At 43.9% G+C, this 23,751-nt stretch overlaps 1 protein-coding gene across 4 annotated transcripts in view; it reads right to left on the reverse strand.

Annotated features, from left to right (window-relative positions):
* Positions 1-22,822, reverse strand: part of sik3 (SIK family kinase 3) — a 349,943-nt gene extending 327,121 nt beyond the window's left edge. For 3 of the 4 annotated variants that reach the window (XM_085967854.1, XM_085967856.1, XM_085967853.1), the window contains exon 1: positions 22,606-22,822. In XM_085967854.1, coding sequence (XP_085823980.1) covers positions 22,606-22,767 — 162 coding nt within the window. In that variant the 5' untranslated portion in view covers positions 22,768-22,822. The remainder of the gene's footprint in view (positions 1-22,605) is intronic. The other variant, XM_085967857.1, reaches the window with a different exon arrangement.
* Between the last annotated feature and the right edge of the window lie 929 nt (positions 22,823-23,751).

The following is a 23,751-nucleotide window of genomic DNA, read 5'->3' on the forward strand; positions in this document are numbered from 1 at the left end:
GAGATTACAGAGATAGGGAGGGACGAGGCCATAGAGAAATTTGAAAACAAGGATGAGAATTTTGAAATCGAGGCGCTGCTTAACCGGGAGCCAATGTAGGTCAGCGAGCACAGGGGGTGATGGGTGAACGGGACTTGGTGCGAGTTAGGACACGGGCAGCCGAGTTTTGGGTGACCTCAAGTTTACGTTGGGTGGAATGTGGGAGGCGAGGCACGAGTGTGTTGGAATAGTTAAGTTCAGAGGTAACAAGGGCATGGATGAGGCACAACAGACAGAGGGCCGGATAGCGATAAACACACTCCATGAGAGTGGAACGGATAGCGATAAACACACTCCATGAGAGTGGACCGGATAGCGATAAACACACTCCATGAGAGTGGACCGGATAGCGATAAACACACTCCATGAGAGTGGACCGGATAGCGATAAACACACTCCATGAGAGTGGACCGGATAGCGATAAACACACTCCATGAGAGTGGAACGGATAGCGATAAACACACTCCATGAGATTACAATAAACTCTCACAAGCTGACAACATCCTAATATCACCTTCAAATCACATTACAGGCCTCTCAATACCTGAAATTTCCACCCCTCACTTTTCCCTCTCACTAATTTGTGGGAAGTCCGGCGAGAACAAACAAAAAAACCACTGGAAGTGCGCATGCACAACTACTTTATTTCGTTGGCAGCAATTGCGTCCTTAGATCAAACACTTTAGAATGTCACCACTTCTGAAAATCAGTTGAAGAGAATTACAATTAACAGCCTTTTGTTCTGTTCATGTTTGTCACTTTTTAAAATATTTTTGTTTAATCAGTGAGCGACAATGACAATTATTGGGCTACTATCTAGGAAGGATTATTAAACGAACAATATGAGGGAGGTGAATGAACATATATTAGTTAATATACAAGGCTACAGTGGATTGTTTAAAAAATACTAATTCCACCTAAAAATGCTGCAAAACATGCTTTTTATATTTCCCCTTTATGTTTGGATTATAGGCCAGTAACAAATATTTCTGCTCCCAAATACATTGGGTTGCCAGATTTCCAAACCCATGTGTGAGTCATAATCTGTAACAGCACTCCTTCGAAACCATACTGCGGCCTCCAAAAACCAGCTCATCTCAAGGGTGGGGAATTTCAATGTCAGGTGGGAAGTGAATGAGACATTTCTTACACACACACGCCAGTGACTATGACCAATATTATTATGTCTTATACAAGAGAGAGTTCAGAACAGCTTCAACGGGAGAGGGCTGTTGATGCCTGTGGAATTTTTTTTTTTTTTTAAATCACTAAATCAGTTCCAAGCCATTTTAACAGTAGCACATTCAATATGAAGCTACAAACTGTAACACTGCAGACACTCGGTAAAGCAAATTGTTATTCATCGTTCATTATTCTGAGGCTCGATTTGTGAAATAACAGCTGCTACTGTCACCAGTTTGATATTCAGTTTACTCTGTTACAATATGTTATTTTAACCTTGTGTAGATCATTAGTGAGGCCACACTGGAATACTGTGCAAACTTTTGGCCATTGTTTAGGAGAGGATTCAGGCAATAGCAAGCAACAAGGATGATTCCAGAACCTAGCATCCTAACATATGAAGAGACTCTCAGTGCTTTTTTTTCCCCCCCAGTGGAAAATAGATTGAGAGAGATGTGATCCTAGTCTTCATTATAGAGAAGTATGAATAATAGAGATGTAATCAGACTATTTAATTTGGACTGAGTGCAAAATTAAAGGATGCGAGTACAATTTTTTTTTTAAATGCTACTCAGAGTGGTGAATATGTGGCACATGAATCCTATAAAAGCAGCTAATGCTACAATAATTAATTCATTTAAAAGAAAAAGTTGGAAAATATAACACTAGGAACAAGATTAAAAGTTACAGGCATAAGATTAAAGAGCGATTGGCCTATAACTTGCTGCCAAAATAACAGTGGGGCTAATGGCACTCGCCGTTATTAATGCGCAAATGCTGCAGCAACTTCAGGTGAGGGCAGGTGTACGGTTAAACACAGAAATCCACAAGCTGCTTCTCGAAAACAGCCTCTCGCTGTCTGGCTCGCCATTGAGCAGCGTGAAGTTGCTGTTCTTGTCCAGTAGATATGAGCTAAACTCGCCACAGAAAGTTAGAGCTGGTCTGAGGCGACGCGAGGAGCCTGTTTTGGAGCCTTTTAAGATCCACACATATTTAATTAAGCCTGAATGAGCTGTCAGAGATTCTTTTAACGATATGTTACGTGTTAATTACTGTCAATCAACCTCTCTGCCACTGAAAATTAATTGTTACACGTGTGGAGTCTCATTCCTTCAGGTTTTAATTGTTGTTGGATAGCTTAAAAATGTAAAATTTTAAATGTCCTTTTTCCCTCTCTCCCTTACTCCAATCGTTCTTTCCCTCTCTTTATTTCTCTTTCTGTACCTGATTGTGCATTGAATTCACCCACTCAAACTTACACTTCCTTCTCAGTCCTTGACCTGCTCATTTCACAAACCTTCAATCTGATTGGTTGAAGAGATACACAGTTGCTTGCCTTGTTCACTCAGGTCGCAGATGCCCTGCTTCCCTCGTTGCGCTATTATCAGCTCACACTACCAGAAACTTGTGGCACAAAATATTGTCCAGATTTAACGGGCAAGTCTAAATAACGGGTGCCATTCGTTGCCCTGCTACAACATAGTATGGGCCATTAGCCAATACAGTACTCCACGATAGTCCCTGCATTTCTGGGAGAATCTCTGGAAAATGTCATCCTTGGAGTGCCAGTTGCCAGGATCTTATAATGGAGCTTGTTAGTGAAATTACAGAATCTCAATGCAACCTATTACCTTGGGGCCCAGGGAGAAATTTTACAGAACTCTCTCTCAGAAGATTGAACCCAAAATAGGGCAGATTGCATAAGGTTGTGAAGGAACCGGTTTGATGAGCCAAATGACCTTTACTCATTCTTTCGTTTCTTCTTTTTCCGAATTATGTGCTACATTCTAAGTGATAATTTATATATCTAAATTAAAAATGATAAACTATAAGCAGTAGATCCCAGATCATCTTAGTTATACCTCTTTTCAGAAATTACTTAGTTTAAGGGCTACTCCACAATCCCAAGAAGATGTGCATCAATTAAGAGGCAGTGCTTCGCTGGCATTCTCAAGCAACGCATTTGCTACAGTTTAGTCCACTTATAGATTGGCAAGGAGGTTTATTTATTTTTAATGCAGTTAAACAGTTGGGTTTGGAAATGGCCAACCATATTGCACTGATTCTGTTAAAGCCAGAAAGAAGACTTTCATTCTAGATCAGAGCTCAGAGGTGAAAGTACCGTACTCCAACTCACTCCGCCACCCAGTCTCTCCATTATCTGGTCCTTTAATTATCACCTTGACAGATAAAATCAATATCAAACTAGACACTGAATCTGTACTTGCTAATTTAAAAATGATGCCGAGTGTGAAAATCACACTCAGAAGAGACGAAGCTGAAAGCAAAGTACATCTCTTTTCACACAGTTGAAATAAAATGCTGTTTAGGTCCAATAGTATTGTGTAGGCAGATTAGAAGCAAAGGATCTGTCAGTAAGTAGAAACTAGAGTGCATTTTTTAAGTAGCCACAGCAATTACAACTAATGTTGAGGTTGTCAAGGCAGCTATTTTAGTCGCCCATACATGATAACAGCATAATACAATACTTTTCCCAACCCAGTAACAAAGCTTTTTGCATTTGAGAAATCCGATATGGCTACACACAATTCCCACACAAGGTCCCAAAGCTTAGCCATTTGTACACAGGTGAGCAAGTCAATACCATCAATACTCAACTGCTCCTCAGCAGCCTTTTTAAGAAGTCTGGGACAAGACTGCATGCCTTCTTTGTCTCACTGATTATATATTTTTTGGTATTCTCGTTCCCTTCTTTTTAGATTTCTCCATCCTACTCATCATTCTTAAGCTATGCAACACTTTATTAATCGGTTCAACAACAATCAGAGGTAGTGGTCACTGGTAGGCCTGAGGCTGTCATGCATGTCTGGCAGCCTTCTACATCTAGCTCCAGCTCCAGCTAAACAGGTTTTCAATATAGCAAGGACCCTCTCACAGCAAATAATTCATGTTCTACTATTCTTGCAAACCAAAGCAGAGCACAGTACATGAATACAACCCCTGCTGGTATTTCATAGCACAATTACAAATGTGCTGCAATCATGAATGAGATACAGTCCATAAATGGGGCTCGTGGACAAGGATTTTATCTACATTACTGGTTTTAAATATTCGATTCAATTTGTTTATATGGCATCTGATGTGATGCAATATGAAGTATCTCCATTGTACCAAACACCCCATGTATTCTGCAACTTCCATCCAATTTGTACAATTGAAAAAATGCCTAGGCAGCCACTCAATTGGCAAAGTTAAAATGCCTAAACACATTGGCAATAATACACTCTAATGTTGTTAAACCCACACTTGCACAGGAGGTTTGAAATTTTGCATCCATTTTTTCCCCACACGGCAATTTCCTGATTTCAGTCATACTATCAGAAAGTGGCATAAAGTGAAAGAGGTTTTCACTTTAGGAGGAGAATGTCCTGCGACAGCAATCTACACTTGCACAACTCCTAGCAACTACAGTAAGCCACCAGCACTTTTGATCAGGGTATGATGTGTGTTATGAGGAAACCTACAACGGGAATGGGAGAGGGGAGTCGAGGGTAAAATCAGACCAAAGACAATATTAACTACACAGGAAATTATATTGTAAAAAAAAAATCATTAATTTTCTTCTGAAAGTATTTGCTGATCATCTTTATTCTTTAGTTTTCAAATTCTGACAGAGGAGAAAAAAATATTCATTGATATCGTGCCTTGTGCCTCTCAGAAACATCTCAAAGGACTTGACATCAAATTAACCACTTTGAAGAATAGTGAATATTACATAGGGAAATGCAGCAGCCATTTTGCTCACTAAGATCAGATTTAGAACAATAAAATACATAACCAGTAAATCCATTTTTGGTTATATTAGTTAAGGGAGAAAAGGTGACCAGAGCACCTGGAAAACTCTCTGCTCTTCAGAAAGTGCCATAGGGCCTTTAATGAAGCGCTGAAGCAGAGAATGGGCCTCATTAACTTCTCATTCAGAGGATGGCACCTCTGACAACGCAACACTCCCTCAGGACTGCACTGGAATGCCAATGTAGCTTGTGCAATCAAATCCTAGAACAAGGAGTGCAGTGCAATTAATTTGCTTCCATCTCTAGGAATGCAGTGCCATAAATTAGCTTCAGAGCTCATTCATATAAAAAAGTACATATTCAAAAATTATGATGAACACCCCTACATTGTCAATTTGATTAAATATGTAGGGAAACATAATCTAGAATTTATTACTAAACAGAAACAGCGTGTATAGTGAGATTTTGCATTGTAGGAGTGGGTGCTACAACAATCTCACTATTCGAACTGAAGTGTTACTGTAGCATGTGATGTGAATTGAGGTCATATTAGTTTCATTTCATTACTTGTTGTAAGGACTAGAATATATAATTGGAAGATTCAAAAAATCGTTCTCTAGGAATGCATGCAGTTAATTAGTTTAGTGCTGATTAATAGACACCCAAGCACCTTCCTCTGCTCCCCCATCCTTCCAATATCAAATGCGAGCTCGTGCATTACTTCGTTTCGCAGCTCAAGACTATCTGCACAGTTGCCTCAGCCACCTCCTCCTTCTTTTCCTCAACTCCCCTAAGCTCTCCTCATACCTGTGTACCAACAAGGTATCACTCTGCAGCTTGTACCTTATCGCCCCCAGTCTCATCGCCTCCTTATCACCCGCCTTCTACCCCCTCCCAACCAAACTCACCACACAACTACCTCTCCTCAGCCAATGCTTACTTACATCATCAATGGCTCGTTTTCATCAGGCGCTGTTCCACCCTCCCTTCATTCTGCCATTATTATCCTCTTTAAAATGAGCATCCTCAAACCCTCTGTTCTCTCCAAACACCATCCTATATCTAACCTTCTTTTCCTCTCCAACGTCTTTATATGCCATCACCAGCCAACTCTATTGCCATGTTTTCTTTAAATACAGCATGCTCATGAAACATAAAACATTATTGGGCAAAAATTCGCCAGGCCCGAAATTCAATGGTAGCGCCCCAAGCAGGAGGCGGGGCGCTACTGGAAGCACTCCCCCTCCCTCTTGAGGCGCTCCAGCCCAATATCGCGCCACTACGTGCCGCAGTGCCACGCGCTCCAGCATGTCGCGCCGCGGTACTGCAGGGCGACCCGGGGCCCAGCTGGGCCACCAGGGATCGGGATGCCGGCAAAAAAGCCTGGCACTCAAGAGGACTGCCGGGCTGCCTGATCGTGGCCAGCACCCCGCGGGGGGACGGCAGAGGGGGCAGGTGCTGGCAGGCGGCCAGCAAAACAAATGGCCGCTTGGCACCTCCCCTTTAAATATCACCACCCCCGCAGCACATACGCCCCCCTGACCCTGTCGGACATAGCGTCTGGCGGTACATCAGGGGGCGCAACCGAAGTTTGTGGTCGGGGTGCGAGCGGGGCGCTGTGCACAGTGACTAATTTCGCGGGAGGCTTTAGCGGCGCGGCGCCCAGGCGCTAGTTGCTTTGCACCCCTAGGGCACTAGCGGGAGGTGCAAAGCAACCAAACTTTAACCCCTATATGTTGTATATTCGGGAAACTAAGAACAGAGGTACCATCAACAGGTTGCAACAAAGAGATATATTCTGTTATGGTGAAAGGGCATAGAATACAAGCAATGGTAAATTTGTATAAAGCATTGGTTAGGATACATTTAAGAGTATTGTGTAGTTTTGGGTGCCCCATTATAAAAGGACATTAAAGTCATAGGGAGCATAGATTCCCCAGGATGATAGCGGGGTGGGAAACTATAACAGGACAGACTTGAAATATTGGGTCTATTCTCTGGAGCAGCGATATCCTGAAACTCCGCCACCCTCATCCTAAACCCAAGGCCTGCTCACCCATCACTCCTGTCCTAGCCAAGTTCCACTGGTTCGCCTTTCCTCAATAATTGAAATTCAAAATCCTTGCCCTCAGCTACAAGTCCCTCCATAGCCTCACCCATCCCTACCTCCGAAACCTGCTTGAGCAATAGGTGCCAGCATGCACTTCCATTCTTCCGATTCTGGCCTCCTTTGCAACTCCTCACATGCCACAATCGAACAGTGACTTCAGTTGTCCTGGCCTCAAACTGCGATGCTGTCCCTAAACCCCTCTCTACCCTTCTTCAAAAACCTCCTAAATATCTACCGTTTTCCCACCACACCTCAGATCATCTAACTCTTCTCCATTCACTGCTCAGTTTCCATTTTCACGTATATGAAGCACTTTGGGACATTTTACTTTAAAGACGTCATATAAATCCTAATTGCATCACATTATATAATTTACTTGGGAATGAACCTAGATTGATCAATAGCAACACAATTTCCCAACTAACAGGTTGTCTCTGGAGGTGGATGCCTTCAGCTGTGGATATCGAAAAGACATAGCAGCGTGAAGACTTTACATAGGATGTTTTTTCTGATACTTATTTCTTTTGTTCATACTATATATATCCTGTATGGATTTTGAAAAATATGAAAAAGTGCTGTGTTTGGAAAGTGATCAACTACAGCACTGTAGCCCTAGTTACACAAGGCCGCACAAGACATTTAAGCTGCGAGGTCTGTCTGGTAACATGAGGCAAGTTGTTTCCTCTTTGACATCATCATTACACTGGCCACAACTTTTGTCGAGATAACACTTTCTGTTTGAACATGGCTTAATTTACTTGGTATGTTAGCTCAATATCAGAAAGATTAAAAAGTGATATAGAGCATTTTGAGACTGGAAATATTTTCCACATATTTAAAAAGCTAATATAAACCTGAACTCAATGTAGCTGCTATTGCAGGATACAATTGTGCCTGGTAGTCGCGACTACAATACTCAAAAACATCCTCGGTCATCTGGTATGTATTAGGGTCACATTTTTGCATCCAATATTAAATTATTTGCGAAGAAATTCTCAAATGACTTGCCCTTTACATCCTTTTCTGCTGATAATTTTACGCACTTAGCTTCAACTACCATTTTTGAATTTTCACTGCTCAAATTTTAGTTCAGACTATTTACAGCACTAATTTTCATCTCCTAAAACCATTTTATATGCCATTTAAATATAAATCCTCCATTAAATGGAATACATCAAAAAGCAGCAACATTGTCCAGGCCGCCCTCACTTTTCTGAGGACTTGCACACACATTCGCAACACTCGGTCAGATTCTTTGAATGTCAAGAGCTATTGTTGTGTCAACTTGCATAAACTATATCAAAATATCAGAACAAAAATGAATTCCGTAAGCAGTCCAGATACAATCTGAAGTTTTGTTTCTGACTGCATCAAAAATACCAGGAGGTGAGGAATACAAACTGGGTTTTCATTAGCTGACAACATATTTGGCACCTACCAAAGTCAAGTCAAACAGCACTGTACACTTTTCCACCTGGGCACTCGCAGGGTCAGATTTCAAAATCCACATGTGAATACAGATAAGAAAGTTGAACATATTACCCTAAAACCAGTCGTGCTGTAAAGTATAATGTGTAACTTGCACCTTCATATCTTGTAGCTTCTAAACACAGAGGGACATGGGGTTATTTGTGCAATGTTAACAGGAGAGAGAGACTTCATCCAAATTTTACCTAGGCAGGTAAGTCGACCATGTGGTGTGGCACTGACCTATACAGACCAAGTGGACCCCAGGTTCAATCCAGTCTGTACTGAGTTAAGATTGTCTCAACTGGGGTAACAGCAGGAATGCTACAATTGCTCTGTGTCTCTGGGCTAATAGAGGATGGAGGGAAATCTAGCCAAGGTTTCCAGTGACTCCTGCTGGAAGCACAGATGAGACTAGGAATGGACTGGGCTATGAAAGCACCAATGGTGAAATGGCCTTTCAAATAAGGCACCAGAGCATCACAACAGGAATAAAGCCATTAGGAAAGAATAGATAAAGGGAGAAAAGTGGCATCATTTTTTAAAATAAAATCTGAATGCCTAGATAACCTTGCTACCATGATATGTATTTTTTAAATACAGCATGCTCATTAAACATAAAACATTATGGGGGAGAAATTCGGTTGTTAGCGCCACCGATTAACGCCTAAAGAGGCCGAGAAGTGGGGCGCTAGCCAATTTCCGGGCGGGCGCAAGGCGCCTCGCCCCATATTGAGCATGCATTTAGCACCGGCGCTAAGCCCGCTCATGGGCACAGGCTGATTATGACATCATTTGAGTGTGCAACGCCTTTTGGGCGCCCCGGACCGGAAATTCAGTGGCGCCCCCCTCCGTAGCGCCTGGCGCTAATAGTGACAGCTTACCTGGACCGTACCAACTCGCTCTCGGGCTGGAGGAGCGTTATTTAAAGGGGACTGGTGTGGTTTAAAAGCGGCAGCCATTTTTGGAGCACAACTTCCTCGAGAGCTACAAAGAGTTGCTGAGCTGCACACTGAGAGCCATTTGACCACTGAGCCAGCGCAGGCAGACGATCTTCAGCCTTCTGACCATCACCTTGCTGTTGGTGAGCCTTGACAACGGGGAACCTTCCTGTGGGCACTTATTATGGGGGCTGCATTGGAGGGGAACATCCTGCTGCTGAATCATCTGGAAAGGGCACTGAGACGCTGGGAGAGGGGGGCGGGCATGGCCAGACAGAGGAGGGCCAACAGACGTCGCCACAGCAGACCTTATGCTGGCAGGGTTTTCCGACATCAGTTTTCCTACATGAACATGCCGGAGGAGCAGTGTGTCAGAAGGCTGCGATTTAGAAAGGAGGTGGTGACTGAGCTGTGCCAGCTGCTTCAGCTAGATCTGCAGCCTCAGATAAGGTGCAGGACATCTCTGTCGGTGGCTGAGAAGATGGCTGCTGGCCTGAACTTCTACGCGAGCGGCTCTTCTCAGGCTGCGCGTCAGAGGCTGATCAGAAGTAGCTTCTAGGCCCCTCTCACAGAATGCTTGCTGCCATGCCAAGAACAGGAATGGAACCGGTCTGATACCCCCAAGCCTGTGAAGGGCAAGATGCATGTAAATAGAAGGCATGGCCATTGTAAATGAAGCAAGTGTTTCATTACACAAAATGTGGTTCCTTCAAACATGAGAAAGCTATGGCAACAGAAAGCAAAACTAATACACTGGCACATAACTGCCTCTCACACCCGGGAGACTGTCCAAAACATAAATCACATTCCGACCATCTTCCTTGGCCTTGATTCCACTGCGCCAACCAAAGCATCCAATGCCCCATCAGTGAGGCGTTCCGCCCTCTGCCTCACCCTTTCCATGTCTTGCTAGGCTGGTGCGCCACAAGTAGGCTCCCACCGCTTTGAAGGCCTACAAGGCAGTGAGTGTGTCTGGTGATGCCAATTGACCTGCCCCTTTAAGAGCTGGCCGGCGCCAGTGTGTCTCAGGGAAAGTGATTATTGATAGCACCCTCGCTGCGCCCCGCCGCCGCGAAATTGGGTTGCACCGCCGGGTTAGCGCCTTAAGAGTAGCGTGCAGCGCCTGATTTAGCACCGCAATCACCGTTAGGGGCCCTGCAACCCAATATCGCGCTAGGTGGCGCTAAATTGCGCCTGGCGCTAAACTTTGCGCATCGCCAGGACTAGCGCCACAAACGCGGCTATACCGAATTTCTAGGTTATGTTGTATGTTCCTATAACTACAGAGAGGTACCATCAGCAGGTTGCATCAGAGAGATATTTTGACCGTTAAATTCGGCTCCCTTGCGCCTGCCGTTATCACCTCTGGAGGTGATAACGGGGCGCAAAGGGCTCATCACCTGGGCAGGCAGCGCCTCCCAAAAAATCCGGTAGCGCTCCACTGTGACCCCTTACCGCCCCACGGCAGAAATTCGGCTGCGCCCCACGGAGCTGCCGCGGGCAGTGTCAGCACCAGCCTCGCGGATCGCGAGCCGGGCTGACCTCTGCTCGCGGGGCGCTAATTAAAGGGAGGTGCGGCCACGACCCATGGCGCCATTTTGGTTTTTCTGGCCGACCTCCAGGTCTGCCCTCTGTGGCAGCCCTTGGCATGGTGCATGGCCACCATCACACAGCCCGGTACCACATCTCAGTGCCGGGCTGCAGCCACGGCACCACGCCGCCCTGGTGGGCTAGAGTGGGCCATTGGAGGCCCTGCAGAGCTCGCAGCATCCATCCCCTTTAACGAAAGGGGAGGGGCGTTGAGACTTGTCAGTACTACGTGGAGCCGTCGCGTAGCACTCCGGCGCTACCACACTTTGCGCCCCCGACACTGCCCCGCTTCCTCACCAGGGCGGTAAGCCAAATTTAGCGGCGGTGGCAGTACTTCTACGCCGGGCGCTAAATCTCCGGCGATAATTCGGTTACTGCCCCCAAACGGGGCGTAACCGAATTTCTCCCCCTTTCTGTTATGTTGAAAGGGCAAATAGTACAAGAAATGGTAAATTTGTATAAAACATTGGTTAGGCTACAGTTAAGAGTTTTGGGTGCCCCATTATAAAAAGGACATTGAAATCATAGGGAGCAAACAGCATAGATTCCCTGGGATGATAGCAGGGGTGGGAAACTATAGTTATGAGGACAAACATGAAATACTGGGTCTGTTATCTGCAGCAGAGAAGTCTAAAAGATTAAATCAAGGTTTTTAAAATTCGAAAGATTTTGGATCAAGTAAACAGAGAAAGACTATGGGCTGGATTTTCATTCAGCAGTCGGGAAGGAGGTGGGACTACAACTTTCAGGTTTTAGTCCCGCCTCCATCGACGTCCGGCCAATCGGCGCGATTTTCCCTTGATTGACCTTGTTGAGCCCGCCCAGCAGGCCAATTAAGGGCCAACTGGCAACAGGTGACATCACAGACTGAAATTTCATCTGTCAAGAGTTTTTGACAGATGAAATATCAGTGTTTCACAGCTGTTTGAAGCTGTCAAACACTGACAGTCTGACTTCTAACCTGAGTCCTTCTACGCAGACTCAGTTAAAACTCTCACCAGCACTGAAAGCTGCAGGCTGTCACTTTTGACAGATCGCAGCCATTCTGCTTTCTGTGCCGGCTGAATGATGGACTCCCAAAACCTAGAGGAAGGAAGGCTGTAAAGGTAAGTACAGGTAATTTAAACTTCTTTACACACTTTAGACACACCAAACACACTTACCTTTGCACTCATGCACCCATCACTCACCTGAACACTGACATCTCGACCCCTCCAAGTCCTTCAACCCGACGGCCCGCCTGCTCTAACCTGGCGTGGTTTGGAGCCGTCGGGAATCCCACACGACACCCCTCAAAATAGGGATTAGGCTAAAAACTGCCTGTTAACTACCTGCTAACAGGCAGTTAATTGGCACTAATCCCTTCCCGCCTCGGGTCGGCGGGTCCCAGTGCGGGGCGGGTACCCGCCTTCTTTGAAACTTACGTGGAGGTGGGTTTTGGGCGGGATGGTGTCGGGACCCCCGAATTCGGGATTTTAGCCCCCCGCACGCCTAAAAGCCCGCCTCACGGCACACTGAAAATCTAACCCTATATCCTCCGGTTCAGGAGGTCATCAATTTAAAATCATTACTAAGGGCGAAAGGAGAGCCGTTAGAAAATAAATCTTTATGCAGAGGCAGAGACCAAAGCATCTTTTAAGGGAAAATTGGATAAATATTTGAAGCAGAGGAACATACAGGACTATGGGGAAATAGCAGGCAGCGGGGTCAGTTTTGGATTGCTTTAGCACAGAGCTGGCATTGGTACGATTGGCTGAATGGTCTCCTTCTGTATTGTAAATGTCTATGGTTTGATTAGTCCTGCATGGCTTCTGCTCTCTAATGAAGGTTTCTAGACCTCCACACTTCACCAGGAACAGTGTGGCCAAACTACATTATAAATGACTGCTGACTAAAAGTACAATGAAGCAAATACTGACTGCAACTGTTAAAAGATCCCAGTTCTCAACAAAGCCCACCAGATTTAGAAACTGCATCAGGGACATCCTTTATTTTCTTATCAATAAAGAGGAGTGCAATGCCTTCACTAATGGTTAGTGCAATAAGAAATCACAGTGCTTTTCATTTTTTTTAAATCTGTATTTTCTCTTTACTGGGTACATAGTTCAAAAACATAAACACTGGCGAGGTGAATTAGAAATGTTCAAACTCCTGTGTTAGTCCCAGGGTTTAGATATTCTACAAACATTTCTGACGAGTTCTGACGAAAGGTCATCAGCCTGAAACGTTAACTCTTTCTCTCTCCACAGATGCTGCCTGACCTGCTGAGTATTTCCAGCATTCTCTGTTTTTATTACAATCAACAATCCATTTCACCATGCATTATAAATTTCCAAGCTGTGACAAGATCCCCATCCCCATCATGCAGACAGTGAACCTTAGCCAAAGGGTGCTAGGGAGCCCTCAGTGAAGTGAACCACAAGCCACCGGAGTTCAATATAATCCAATTTTCAAGTAATCAGCTTGGCTTTGAATGCACCAAGGAAAAATAGAATTTCTGAACAGTAAATAACTATTTTTAATTTTTTCTTGGGACGTGGGCAATGCATTTATTGCTCGTCCCTAATTGCCTTGAACTTCCGTAATCCTTCTGGTGATGGTGCTCCAACAGTGGTGTTAGGTAGAAAATGTCTGGATACTGACCCAGCAATGATGAAGGAACAGCAAAACATGTCCAAGTCAGGATGGTACATATTTACATGACAACCATAGTGTCAGTGTCAAGGAGTTTCATTTCACGCCGCTGCTGCAGCCTGAGACCAGGGTCAGAGACCGGCCCGACACTGAAACTAAGTGGATTGTCACTACACCTGGAAGAGCAGGTCTCTCATTACGCTTCACTTAGGAGTCAGTTCAGCCTTCACCTAATTTATACTCCAAGTTTAACATCAGTGTGAAGCAATTTCAGCTTTGTACCAAAGCTGTGAAGTGTGAATGTACTGGAAAACCATTGCCTGGTGCTATATTTGTTAATGATACATTTACAAAGACTTGCTTTCCACGACTGTGAAACAAAATTGTTTATAATCAATATGAAAATGGTTAAGTAAACAAAACAACATTTTTGTCTCAATATAAACAAAGGCAGTATTTATAGAATTCCACAATAACAGGCAGCTGATGACAGATTATACACACACACTTGAATTGTATCATCTCTTCCCTCCTACACTTCTCCATTTTAAAAATAAAAACAAACAGCATAATAAGCCTGCTAAACTACATTGGACATTATTTAAAAGGAAAAACAATCTGGCAAACAAGTGAGGTTTTATTTGGTAGTTCTAAATGTTTACTTGCCAAATATTTGTGTGTTAAAACAATGCTTCTTTTCCAGTTAAATAGAAAGAGAGAGAGAAATAGCAGTCGTGATCCCAAAATTCAAGTTGTGGAATTTAGTTTAAGATTAACAAGCCACTTCTACTTTGACAGTCCGCTCACCCTTACCACAGTCATAGTTAGCAAAACTACAATACACAACTGTACACATGGAAAACAAACTACAATGGATTATTTTACTATCTCTTCTTATAATGCTAAAGTATGCTAACTATGCTTGGTGATCTAAATTGCTTTTCTTCTGTGCTATTTATCTCCTCAAATGGAACGTTTGTGTGCAAAGGAATAATCAAACAGCAATGCATATGCAGCAACCTGTTGCTGTAAACCAGGTTCAGTACATCTGGTCCACACAGGTAGATTAGTGGAAAAGTCCCACCTATATTGGATAAACCTCCAAATATATAAACGAGACACAGGGCAACCTTACAATGGCATGCGTACACCTACATGATCAGATTTCTTTCTTGAAAACAGATTTTTTTTGCGTGGTAGCTTGAAAAGCAACATTAAATGTCGACGTCCAAGTTCATCATCAAGTCTTTAGCCTTTGGTGATACAGGGTGAATAGAAGCTATTTATGCGGGGAAGGATCTTAGCAAGCAATGGTTCACAAGATGCTTCACGGTTTGGCCAACCTCTCCACAGTCACACATCAGGCTATTGAGCCAGGTGGCAACCTTCTATTGGACCTCTCGGTTTCCTATGTTACAACAGTGACCACCAATGTTCTCTCTACGCTGCACAGCCACACAGTAAGGGAAAGGTCCCGCACAGGCCACTCACCAGCTTCCCATTCTAAATACCGCGCTTGCACGGAAATTTAAAGGGACTGCGCACTAAAAGAAACAGGCCGCACAGAACAAAGCACAGCTTACAGGGAACATTGGTGACAACATTTCCAAATTACTTCATTGGCTGCAAAGCGCTTTGAGGCTTTCTGAGGTCGTGAAAGGCGCTATATAAATACAAGTCTTACTTTCTTTAAGTGCTCCAGCATATACTCCTCACATGGACAAATGAAAAATGGCAGACAGGAAAAGACCTACTGGTCCATCCAACCTATTCCACACAAACATGATATCTGGTGCATCACGATACGTACACTCCAATGTCATCAAGAAGGCGACCGAATGCCGATCGATGGCCTCCCAGTCCAAAAAGCAACACACTCACTACTCCTAAAAAAGATTTATAATGAACAACAACCTGATGATGGGTAGAAGGGAGGTGATATAGCATGTAATAAAGTGAAGGGTGCAGCAGACCAGTCCAAACCTGCTGGTAGCTTATATCGTTTTGCATCTCTTTATGCATATTTCCCAAGAAAGCAAAATATATTCAATGTTTCTACAGGGAATAAAATGTAACTTCTCCAAAAAAGAGACTGGGAACTTTTACTACAGCTAGAAAACCGATTGCGATATTATGACATCTTGTAACAATAAACTCCACTGTGACGGTGGCACGGTGGCATAGTGGTTAGCACTGTTGTCTCACAGCGCCAGGGACCCGGGTTCGAATCCGGCCTCGGGTGACTGTCTGTGTGGAGTTTGCACATTCTCCCCGTGTTTGCGTGGGTTTCCTCCGGGTGCTCCGGTTTCCTCCCACAGTCCAAAGATGTGCAGGTTAGGTTGATTGGCTATGATAAATTGACCCTTAGTGTTAGGGGGATTAAATACGTGGGGTTACGGGGATCAGGGGGGATTAAATACGTGAGGTTACGGGGATCGGGTGGGATATGTGTCGGTGCAGGCTCGATGGGCCGAAATGGCCTCTATCTGCACTGTGGGGTTTCTGTGATTTCTGTGATTTCTGTGATATAAACCATGATAATCTGATTTATCACACCAAACTGTGATAAATCATTGGGAACGTGGTTAAGTCTGAATATTGAAATTTATGGAGGTGTTTGAAAACATAACTCACAGTTGTAGTGTAAACTGAAGTTCTACATGATATAAATTATTCTGTTCACTTTTTTCACATTTATCTCATACAGCGTGGTAAAGGCTTTTTACTTGGAGCGAGAAAGATTTCTTCCTACAACAATTGACATTTCTAAAGGATGCCTCAAGTACAAAAAAATGCTTTACAAGGCACATAAAGAAACAGTGGATGCTGAACAGGATTAAAGTTAATAGAAAGGTTGGGGGGGGACGCTAAGACTCAGTCGAGGAGCAGGGTTTTTAGGAGGCTATTGAAAGCAAGATGGGGTTGAGATGGTAAAACAGAGGGATTGGAGTTTCAGAAGGCAGAGCCATAATAGCTGAAAGAACAGCCAGCAACACTGGAGCAGGGAACAAGGTGTGACTTGGTATTGGAGACACACAGGGTTCCTGCAGGGACATATTGAGATCACCGAGTAGGGTGGGTGTGGCCATGGAGGGTTTTAAAAGCATGACAAAAGGAGTGATGGGAGCGTGGGCGAGGACGTGGGCAGCAGCAGCCAAAATGAACTGTAATTTGTGGCGGCTGGAGATGAGAAGCCAAGCCTTCAGGTGATAAAAAGGTGTAGATTCGGGTTTTGTCAGCAGAGGATGTGAGGCAGGGATGGAGGCAGATGTTGCAGAGGCAGAAGACGGTACAGGAAACTCTTTTTTTATCCGGCACCGACGGGACCGGCGTGCTGCCGGTTGATGAAAAAGTCCGGATTACAGAGAGGTATACTTACCAAGGTACGAGAGCACAGTACACGGCCACAGATCCAGGCGTCCCTGTTGCACGGCCACAGGTGCAGGAACCCCGGTTACACGGCCACAGATCCAGGAACCCCAGTTACACGGCCACAGATCCAGGCGTCCCTGTTGCACGGCCACAGGTGCAGGAACCCCGGTTACACGGCCACAGATCCAGGAACCCCAGTTACACGGCCACAGATCCAGGTGTCCCTGTTGCACGGCAACAGGTGCAGGAACCCCGCTTACACGGCCACAGATCCAGGAACCCCGGTTACACGGCCACTAATATGAAGTAAAATTTACCTGAACTTACTCCTGAATTTTGCCGGTTAAGAGAGATTTCCGATTATTTAGGTGCCGGTAAAAAGAGGGTTTCCTGTAATAGAATCGGTTTGGGAAAAGAAGCAGCACAGCTTGGGGTGGACAGCATGCCAAGGTTCCGCACCGCCAGACTTAGCTGAAGTGGTAGAGAGTTTGAAGAAGTCAAGACCCGTGACATGTAGGTACAGGTCAGAGCTGAAAAGGACAGCTTCAATTTTGCCAGCTCCGAAGCTGGAGGAAATTTCAGCTCATCCAGGTCTTAATATTGGCCAGGCAGTTGGAGTGTGTAGCAATAACCTCAGGGTCAACGAAGGAGGTAGAGGTGTCAAATTGGGTATCACCGGTAGACATAAAATAAATGTCATTATTCTATTAGCACTAGGACGGTGTTAGAATTGGTTGCCAGGAATTAATTTACACATCATTCAATGTTTTCATTTTGTTTTCACATTGATTTATAAACTATTTTAGAAAATAAATTTCACAGAAATGAGAAAGATCTTGAGATGTAATTGGGTGGCACTTGGATGGGCAGTTACTAGAAAATAATCTCAGGGGAGTTCAGATAACATCATTAGTCATGAATATAAACTTCAAGTTTTTTTTTAAAACTGTGACATTCTCACACATCATTGTTGTAATATACTAGTGCATCATATGTTGCATTGCTCACGAGGTCTAGGCTCAGGCTGGGTCGTGCCCTCTGCCTGTGCTATACCCAATCTCTGCCCGTGCTATACCCAATCTCTGCCCGGGCCTGTTGCTGTATCTATCCCCACTGCTGCCTCTTGTCTTTCTTGTTCTCCCTGCGTAACAAAAAGAATCTTTAAAAAATCCCGAACACATGCTCTACCTATGTGCACAATTGCAGAGTCCGTGATGTCAGAGTCAGAGCAGTAATGATGCAGGAGCAGCAAGTGTTTCCCTGGAAACACTCAGAGGCAAGCAGGCTGGCTCCAAATGGTAGGGATTTCTGACAAAAGGGAAAAAAAAGGATGTACAACATTAACAGTGATCCTGATTATGGACTTAAGTACCATAGGCACAGAGTTTTGGATTTATAAGTATCGTGCAGATTGTTACTGTATCAACTGAAACCCACAAAATTATTGCACAGCCTGCTTTTGCCAGCACTGGTCCAGAGCCCTGCTAATCAAACAGAATACAGTACCAACAAAACATATGATTACCACGGGTTCTTAATGCTAGCAACTGACCCTCTCAGAAGTCGCATAATTACTCTTGCCTTTGAGCTTGCAAGAAAGTGGCGTCAGAGTCACGCGATTACTGGTGGCCAAATGGACTATTTGAAAGTAAAAATGCGCTACTGTAATTATTAATAGACAATAAGCTTGCTTAAAAACAACCAATTTTATAACATTTCTGTTCTTTATGCCATCACTGAAGGACAGTGTTTATAATGTCCTCACGACAACATTACAAAAATTAACTCCACAGTAAGAAAATACCAGACCATAATTTTTAATTGGAATACAGTCTATTCGTCTGAATTAAAATGTATTTCAAATTATTGGATAATTCAAATATTTAGTACAAACAATAATTTCAGGGTTGAATTAGCATAGAAATTGTAATATTTTAATTGAAAGTTATCCTTTAAATATGACTTCTATATATTTTTTTTACTATCTATCAAATGGTCAGAAAGAGTTGCGATATCTCCAGCCTTTATTACACTTCAAAACTCACAATACCTATAAATCCTGCTGTGACTGTTACAGGGCTCACTTAAGGCAGTAATTGGAGAGTAAAATAATTCCAATACTTAGTCTAAGATTTTCAGAAGTCTACCTCACATAAAAAAAATCAATTACTTTGAGGTCAATTTAGAAGTGTGGAAACAAACCCAGACCAATCCAAATTAAGGATGTGTTTGGCAACTGCTAACCGCATACCTGTTTTCAATAGTTCCGGTTCATTAATTGCGCCACCAGGACCCTTCTGGTCAGGCCTATGCCAGCATAGCTCAGAGTCAACAATGCACCAACATTTCCTCATAGAAGCACGACAATGTTTCATTGGCTTTCCTCCCACTTCCCCTGAAATCAAAATAAAATCCCTTCTTGGCAACGCCACGAAATGGAACGTTCCATCTCAGGGGCAGGAAAAAAAAACTGACATGGTCCTTATCCTGCATCAGCAAAGTACAGTTCAAGTAGGCCAATCACAGAGTAAGTTTGACAGCAGCTGTGGACAAGCTGTGATTTAGACCACCTCCCACCTCCAAAAAGAAACAACAGGGTAGCGACAATGGGCCTTACTGTGGGGATATAACAAGGAGAAAAATAATGGGGGAAAAAAGGGGGAAAAAAAAGTTTCCTAACATCATATATACGGGAATATCCTCAAGTCTTTCAGGAACGCAATGTCATTCCTGCACCAAAATGAAAAACATCATAAGATTATGTAGTAAATTCACTACTTTGGAAACACTGATAAGTCCCACAGCAGAGCAGGATGATTCACTTTGGGTCACTCCTGTTCAGATCCTAGTGGCCGAGTACAAAGCAGCATTGGCAGAAGCCAAAGAGCAAGTCACATGGCCTGCTCTCGCAGTCACAAAGTGATGTATAACTCAGGTAGGGGAATGGCCAAGTTGGCCGGGGTTTTGGGGGGGGGGGGGTGGTGGTTAAGAGACATCATTAGTGTTTTTTAGTCACAAAATAGAGCTAAAATCCAAATGTTGTAACAATGGGATACATTCATTTTGAAAACATCATAGAATGTTAAGATACTGTTCAAGATTGCTTTTAAAAATACATCCCCAATACTAAATCCTAAAATTATCAATGGATGTAGATCACACAAATAAAACTGAATGGAAAAATAAACCCCATCAAGCCATAACATATCTCTAGGTCACAATACTATTGGCAATCAACTAAGCAACACTCAGCAAAATAATAAAGTTTCAATCTAGTTGTTACTTTGTTGACTGAGTTTATCCACTGACAACTAATTATTGTGGCTAAATCGATGTGCCCAGCTAATACAGCTCCAGAGAAAAAAGAATAGAAGGTTACAAACTATGTTTCTTAAAAAAGCAATTCCCCTTCATTTTTAATATTGGCATTTTTCAGGTTGTGCTCAACTGCCTACAAAATGGAGATTCCACCGCTAACGGTAAACATGGTGTGTCGGCAACATCAAGAATTAATCTGCTTCTGCAGTACAGTGCAGAGATTTTCACGCAGGAATCTCTAAGATTACGAAGGTGTAAATCTATAGATGTGTGAGGACCGCTCATTAAACAATTATTGGAAATACTCCTAGCATACAAATACAAGTGTTAGTGGTAAATATGCAAGTTATCTTCAAGCTGTAATATTATGTATAGAAAGCATCTTCATAACTACTATGTATACATCAGTACATAACTACATTCTATCATCATGGCACAGCAGATTTTTTAAAGGGCACTTACTTCAAAAATAGTTGAGTAAGATTAACCCTTTAAGAAAGGCATTAACAAATCAGTCTCGTGACGGATGCCATACATTAAAGGTTTAAGTTGTTACTGTAGAGCAAGACACCTCTTAGTGAGTTGCACAAAGTCAGATACAATATCCGATAACACCAACAATTATGATCAATGGTATTATCACCACACAATTGTAATTTTATCATTGGCTCATATCTCAATAATGTGGATAATTACCACAATCGCAATCTCAAACCAAAATTGGTTTGTAAAAAACAATTCTGCCTCCATGTTTGCAATATGAAAAAGGAAAATTAATGCAGTATATATAAATAAATTTACTGATTACACTAACAGATACAAGGCTGATCCCATTTTTGGACCTGTTAAAAACACAATAAAATTCCACTCTACTGAAAAACAGTTCACTGTACTATAGAAACACAGCAGACAACCTATTTTAATGGCAGTATAAACCATTTTTACAAACTATGCTGCAGTATGTCTGTTACTGTATAAGGCTTGAACAGCTCCAGAACAGAAACTGGCCTTTTTCCCTTCTATCTTCACTAAAAATATTAATGCACATCAATTGACAGATGTGTAGCCTCCCCTTCGTTTGTGAAATCTGACACTTGTTTCTCCATTAAATATTTCTAGCAAATCAAAAAAGTTCCACTTTACTAAGCAACCTACATTTAATGAGTAATTCTGCCCCATACAGTGAGCCATTACAAGAAATCTATCTCTGTCAATAGTAATTACATTCAATTTACTAGAAATAGGTAAATACCCATGTTGGCCTCTGAAAATAATAAAGTACTGTAATTATACTTGTAATTAGATCAAGTCAGTCTTTTGAGATCAATCAATTTTAAAAAGCATTATAAATTATTCCAGATCTCTGCAAGCAGCAATAATTATACTCAAGTATTATTTGAAGTAAACTATAAAAATGATTCTGTTTTGATAAATCTCCAGCGAATGTTTTAGCACTGTTTTCTTTTCAGTACATTTCACGATTGAAATTAGCTGGCTGTTGCAGAATGCTCATACAAGTCAGTTACTCAAAGTGTGTGGGGGTCCAAAACGGGAACACTGCCCGTTAAGCAGTGCCTGAAACTTCTTCCAAAAACTTCTTGTGGGAAGAGAAACACTTTACACACACACAGTGGACGAGGGAGGGGGCGGCGGCTCTGGCAAGCGACAAGACAGAGGCCGGGTTGACAGTTCCGGCATGGCCTGGCATGGCCTGGCCTGGCCTGACCCCCTCCGGCCGGGCAAAGGGACTGAAGTGACATTTGCACAGACCTGAAGAGAAAGAGAGAGAGAGAGAGAGAGAGAGAGAGAACGAGAAAGAAAATAAGGAAACCTCTCTCCGTAATAAAAAAAATCGAGAAAAGGTGAGGAGGGTCAACAGGACATTTTTTTCTCCCCTTCCTGGAGTGGACCACTTGGTGCCAGTGACAGCTGTCAAACACAGACGGGGCTTTTCGCCCCAGAGAGGCTCCATCAAAGAGACCAATTTCCCGGCTCAGCAATGGGGGGAGAGAAAAAGAGAGAGAGAGGGGTGGTGTGGGGGGGGTGAAGAAAAACCTTTTCCTCTCAGAAGTCGAAGGAGGTGAGGGGAAAGGCCATGAGAAGTTGGAAAAGGCGAGAGGGGAGTTGATTATTATTACTTTGGGGGGGGGGGGGGGAAAGAGAGAAAAATATTTATATGTAAATGTGCAACGCTTACTTTAGCCTTGGTGACGATGTGAGTGGCCAGCTTGACCACGGCGAAGTTGCCCTTGCCGATGGTCCTCTCGATCTCGTAGTAGCCGATCCTGGCCGGCCCGCCGCCGGTTTTGTGCTGCGGCTGAGGAAGGTTGCCGTTCCTCACGGCACCGCTCGACGCCATCTTGTCGAAAACACACACACACAGCAGCGAGCGACCGAGCGGGGGCGCGCACGCACTCACGCACGGCGCGCGCGCGCGCGGGGGGGGTTTGAAGCCTGAGGTGGAAGGGGGCGGAGCTTGTCGGCCACACCAGCCAGCCAGCGTGCGTGCGCGCTCTCGCTCCAGCACGTCGGCCGCCGCGCGGGGGGGGGGGGGGAGTGCGGGAGCGTGCGCGCTCCTTCTCTCTATCACGTCGGCGCTCGTTCCGGTAAGGTAATGAGCCCCGGGCCGCTGACGTCAATGCAAATGAGATCAAGGTTATTTCCATTCAGGCCATCCTCCACTTCTTTCTTTGCCTCTCAGGCAATTTGTCTGCTCTTTGCATGATTGTCATTGTGATTTATTATGGGAGAGAGAACATATGTTTTAGGAACACAGGAACAGGGAGGAGGCCATTCAGCCCCTCGAGCCTGTTCCACCATTCAATGAGATCAGGGCTGATCTGTGATCTAACTCCATATACAGGAAACTCTTGGGTATCCGGCACCGACGGGACCGGGATGGTGCCGGTTGATTAAAAATGCTGGATGGCGGAGAGGGTTATCTACCGAGGCTACTTTTAACAAACAAAAAAAATTTTAAATCAAGAAATGTGCGGTATACAGTAATTGGGTACTCCCGGCAGCGCAGGAAAGTCAGACTCCTGTTCCTGTGTTCCCTCCCAGTCGGGGAACACTTCAGCAGTCAAGGACATTCAGCCTCCGATCTTCGTGTAAGCATTCTCCAAGGCGGCCTTCGAGACACACGACAACGCAAAATCGTCGAGCAGAAACTGATAGCCAAGTTCCGCACTCATGAGGACGGCCTCAACCGGGATCTTGGGTTCATGTCACGCTTCTTCTTAGGCAGTCCCTCGGAACCGAGGATGACTTGCTTCCACATTAAAAATGAGTTCTCAGGTGACTGATGAGTCCAATGCGGGACCTACAGACTCTGTCACAGGTG

This window comes from Somniosus microcephalus, chromosome 26 (assembly GCF_052327205.1).
Source record: "Somniosus microcephalus isolate GS21.2 chromosome 26, FLI_Smic_1.0, whole genome shotgun sequence".
NCBI lineage: Eukaryota > Metazoa > Chordata > Chondrichthyes > Squaliformes > Somniosidae > Somniosus > Somniosus microcephalus.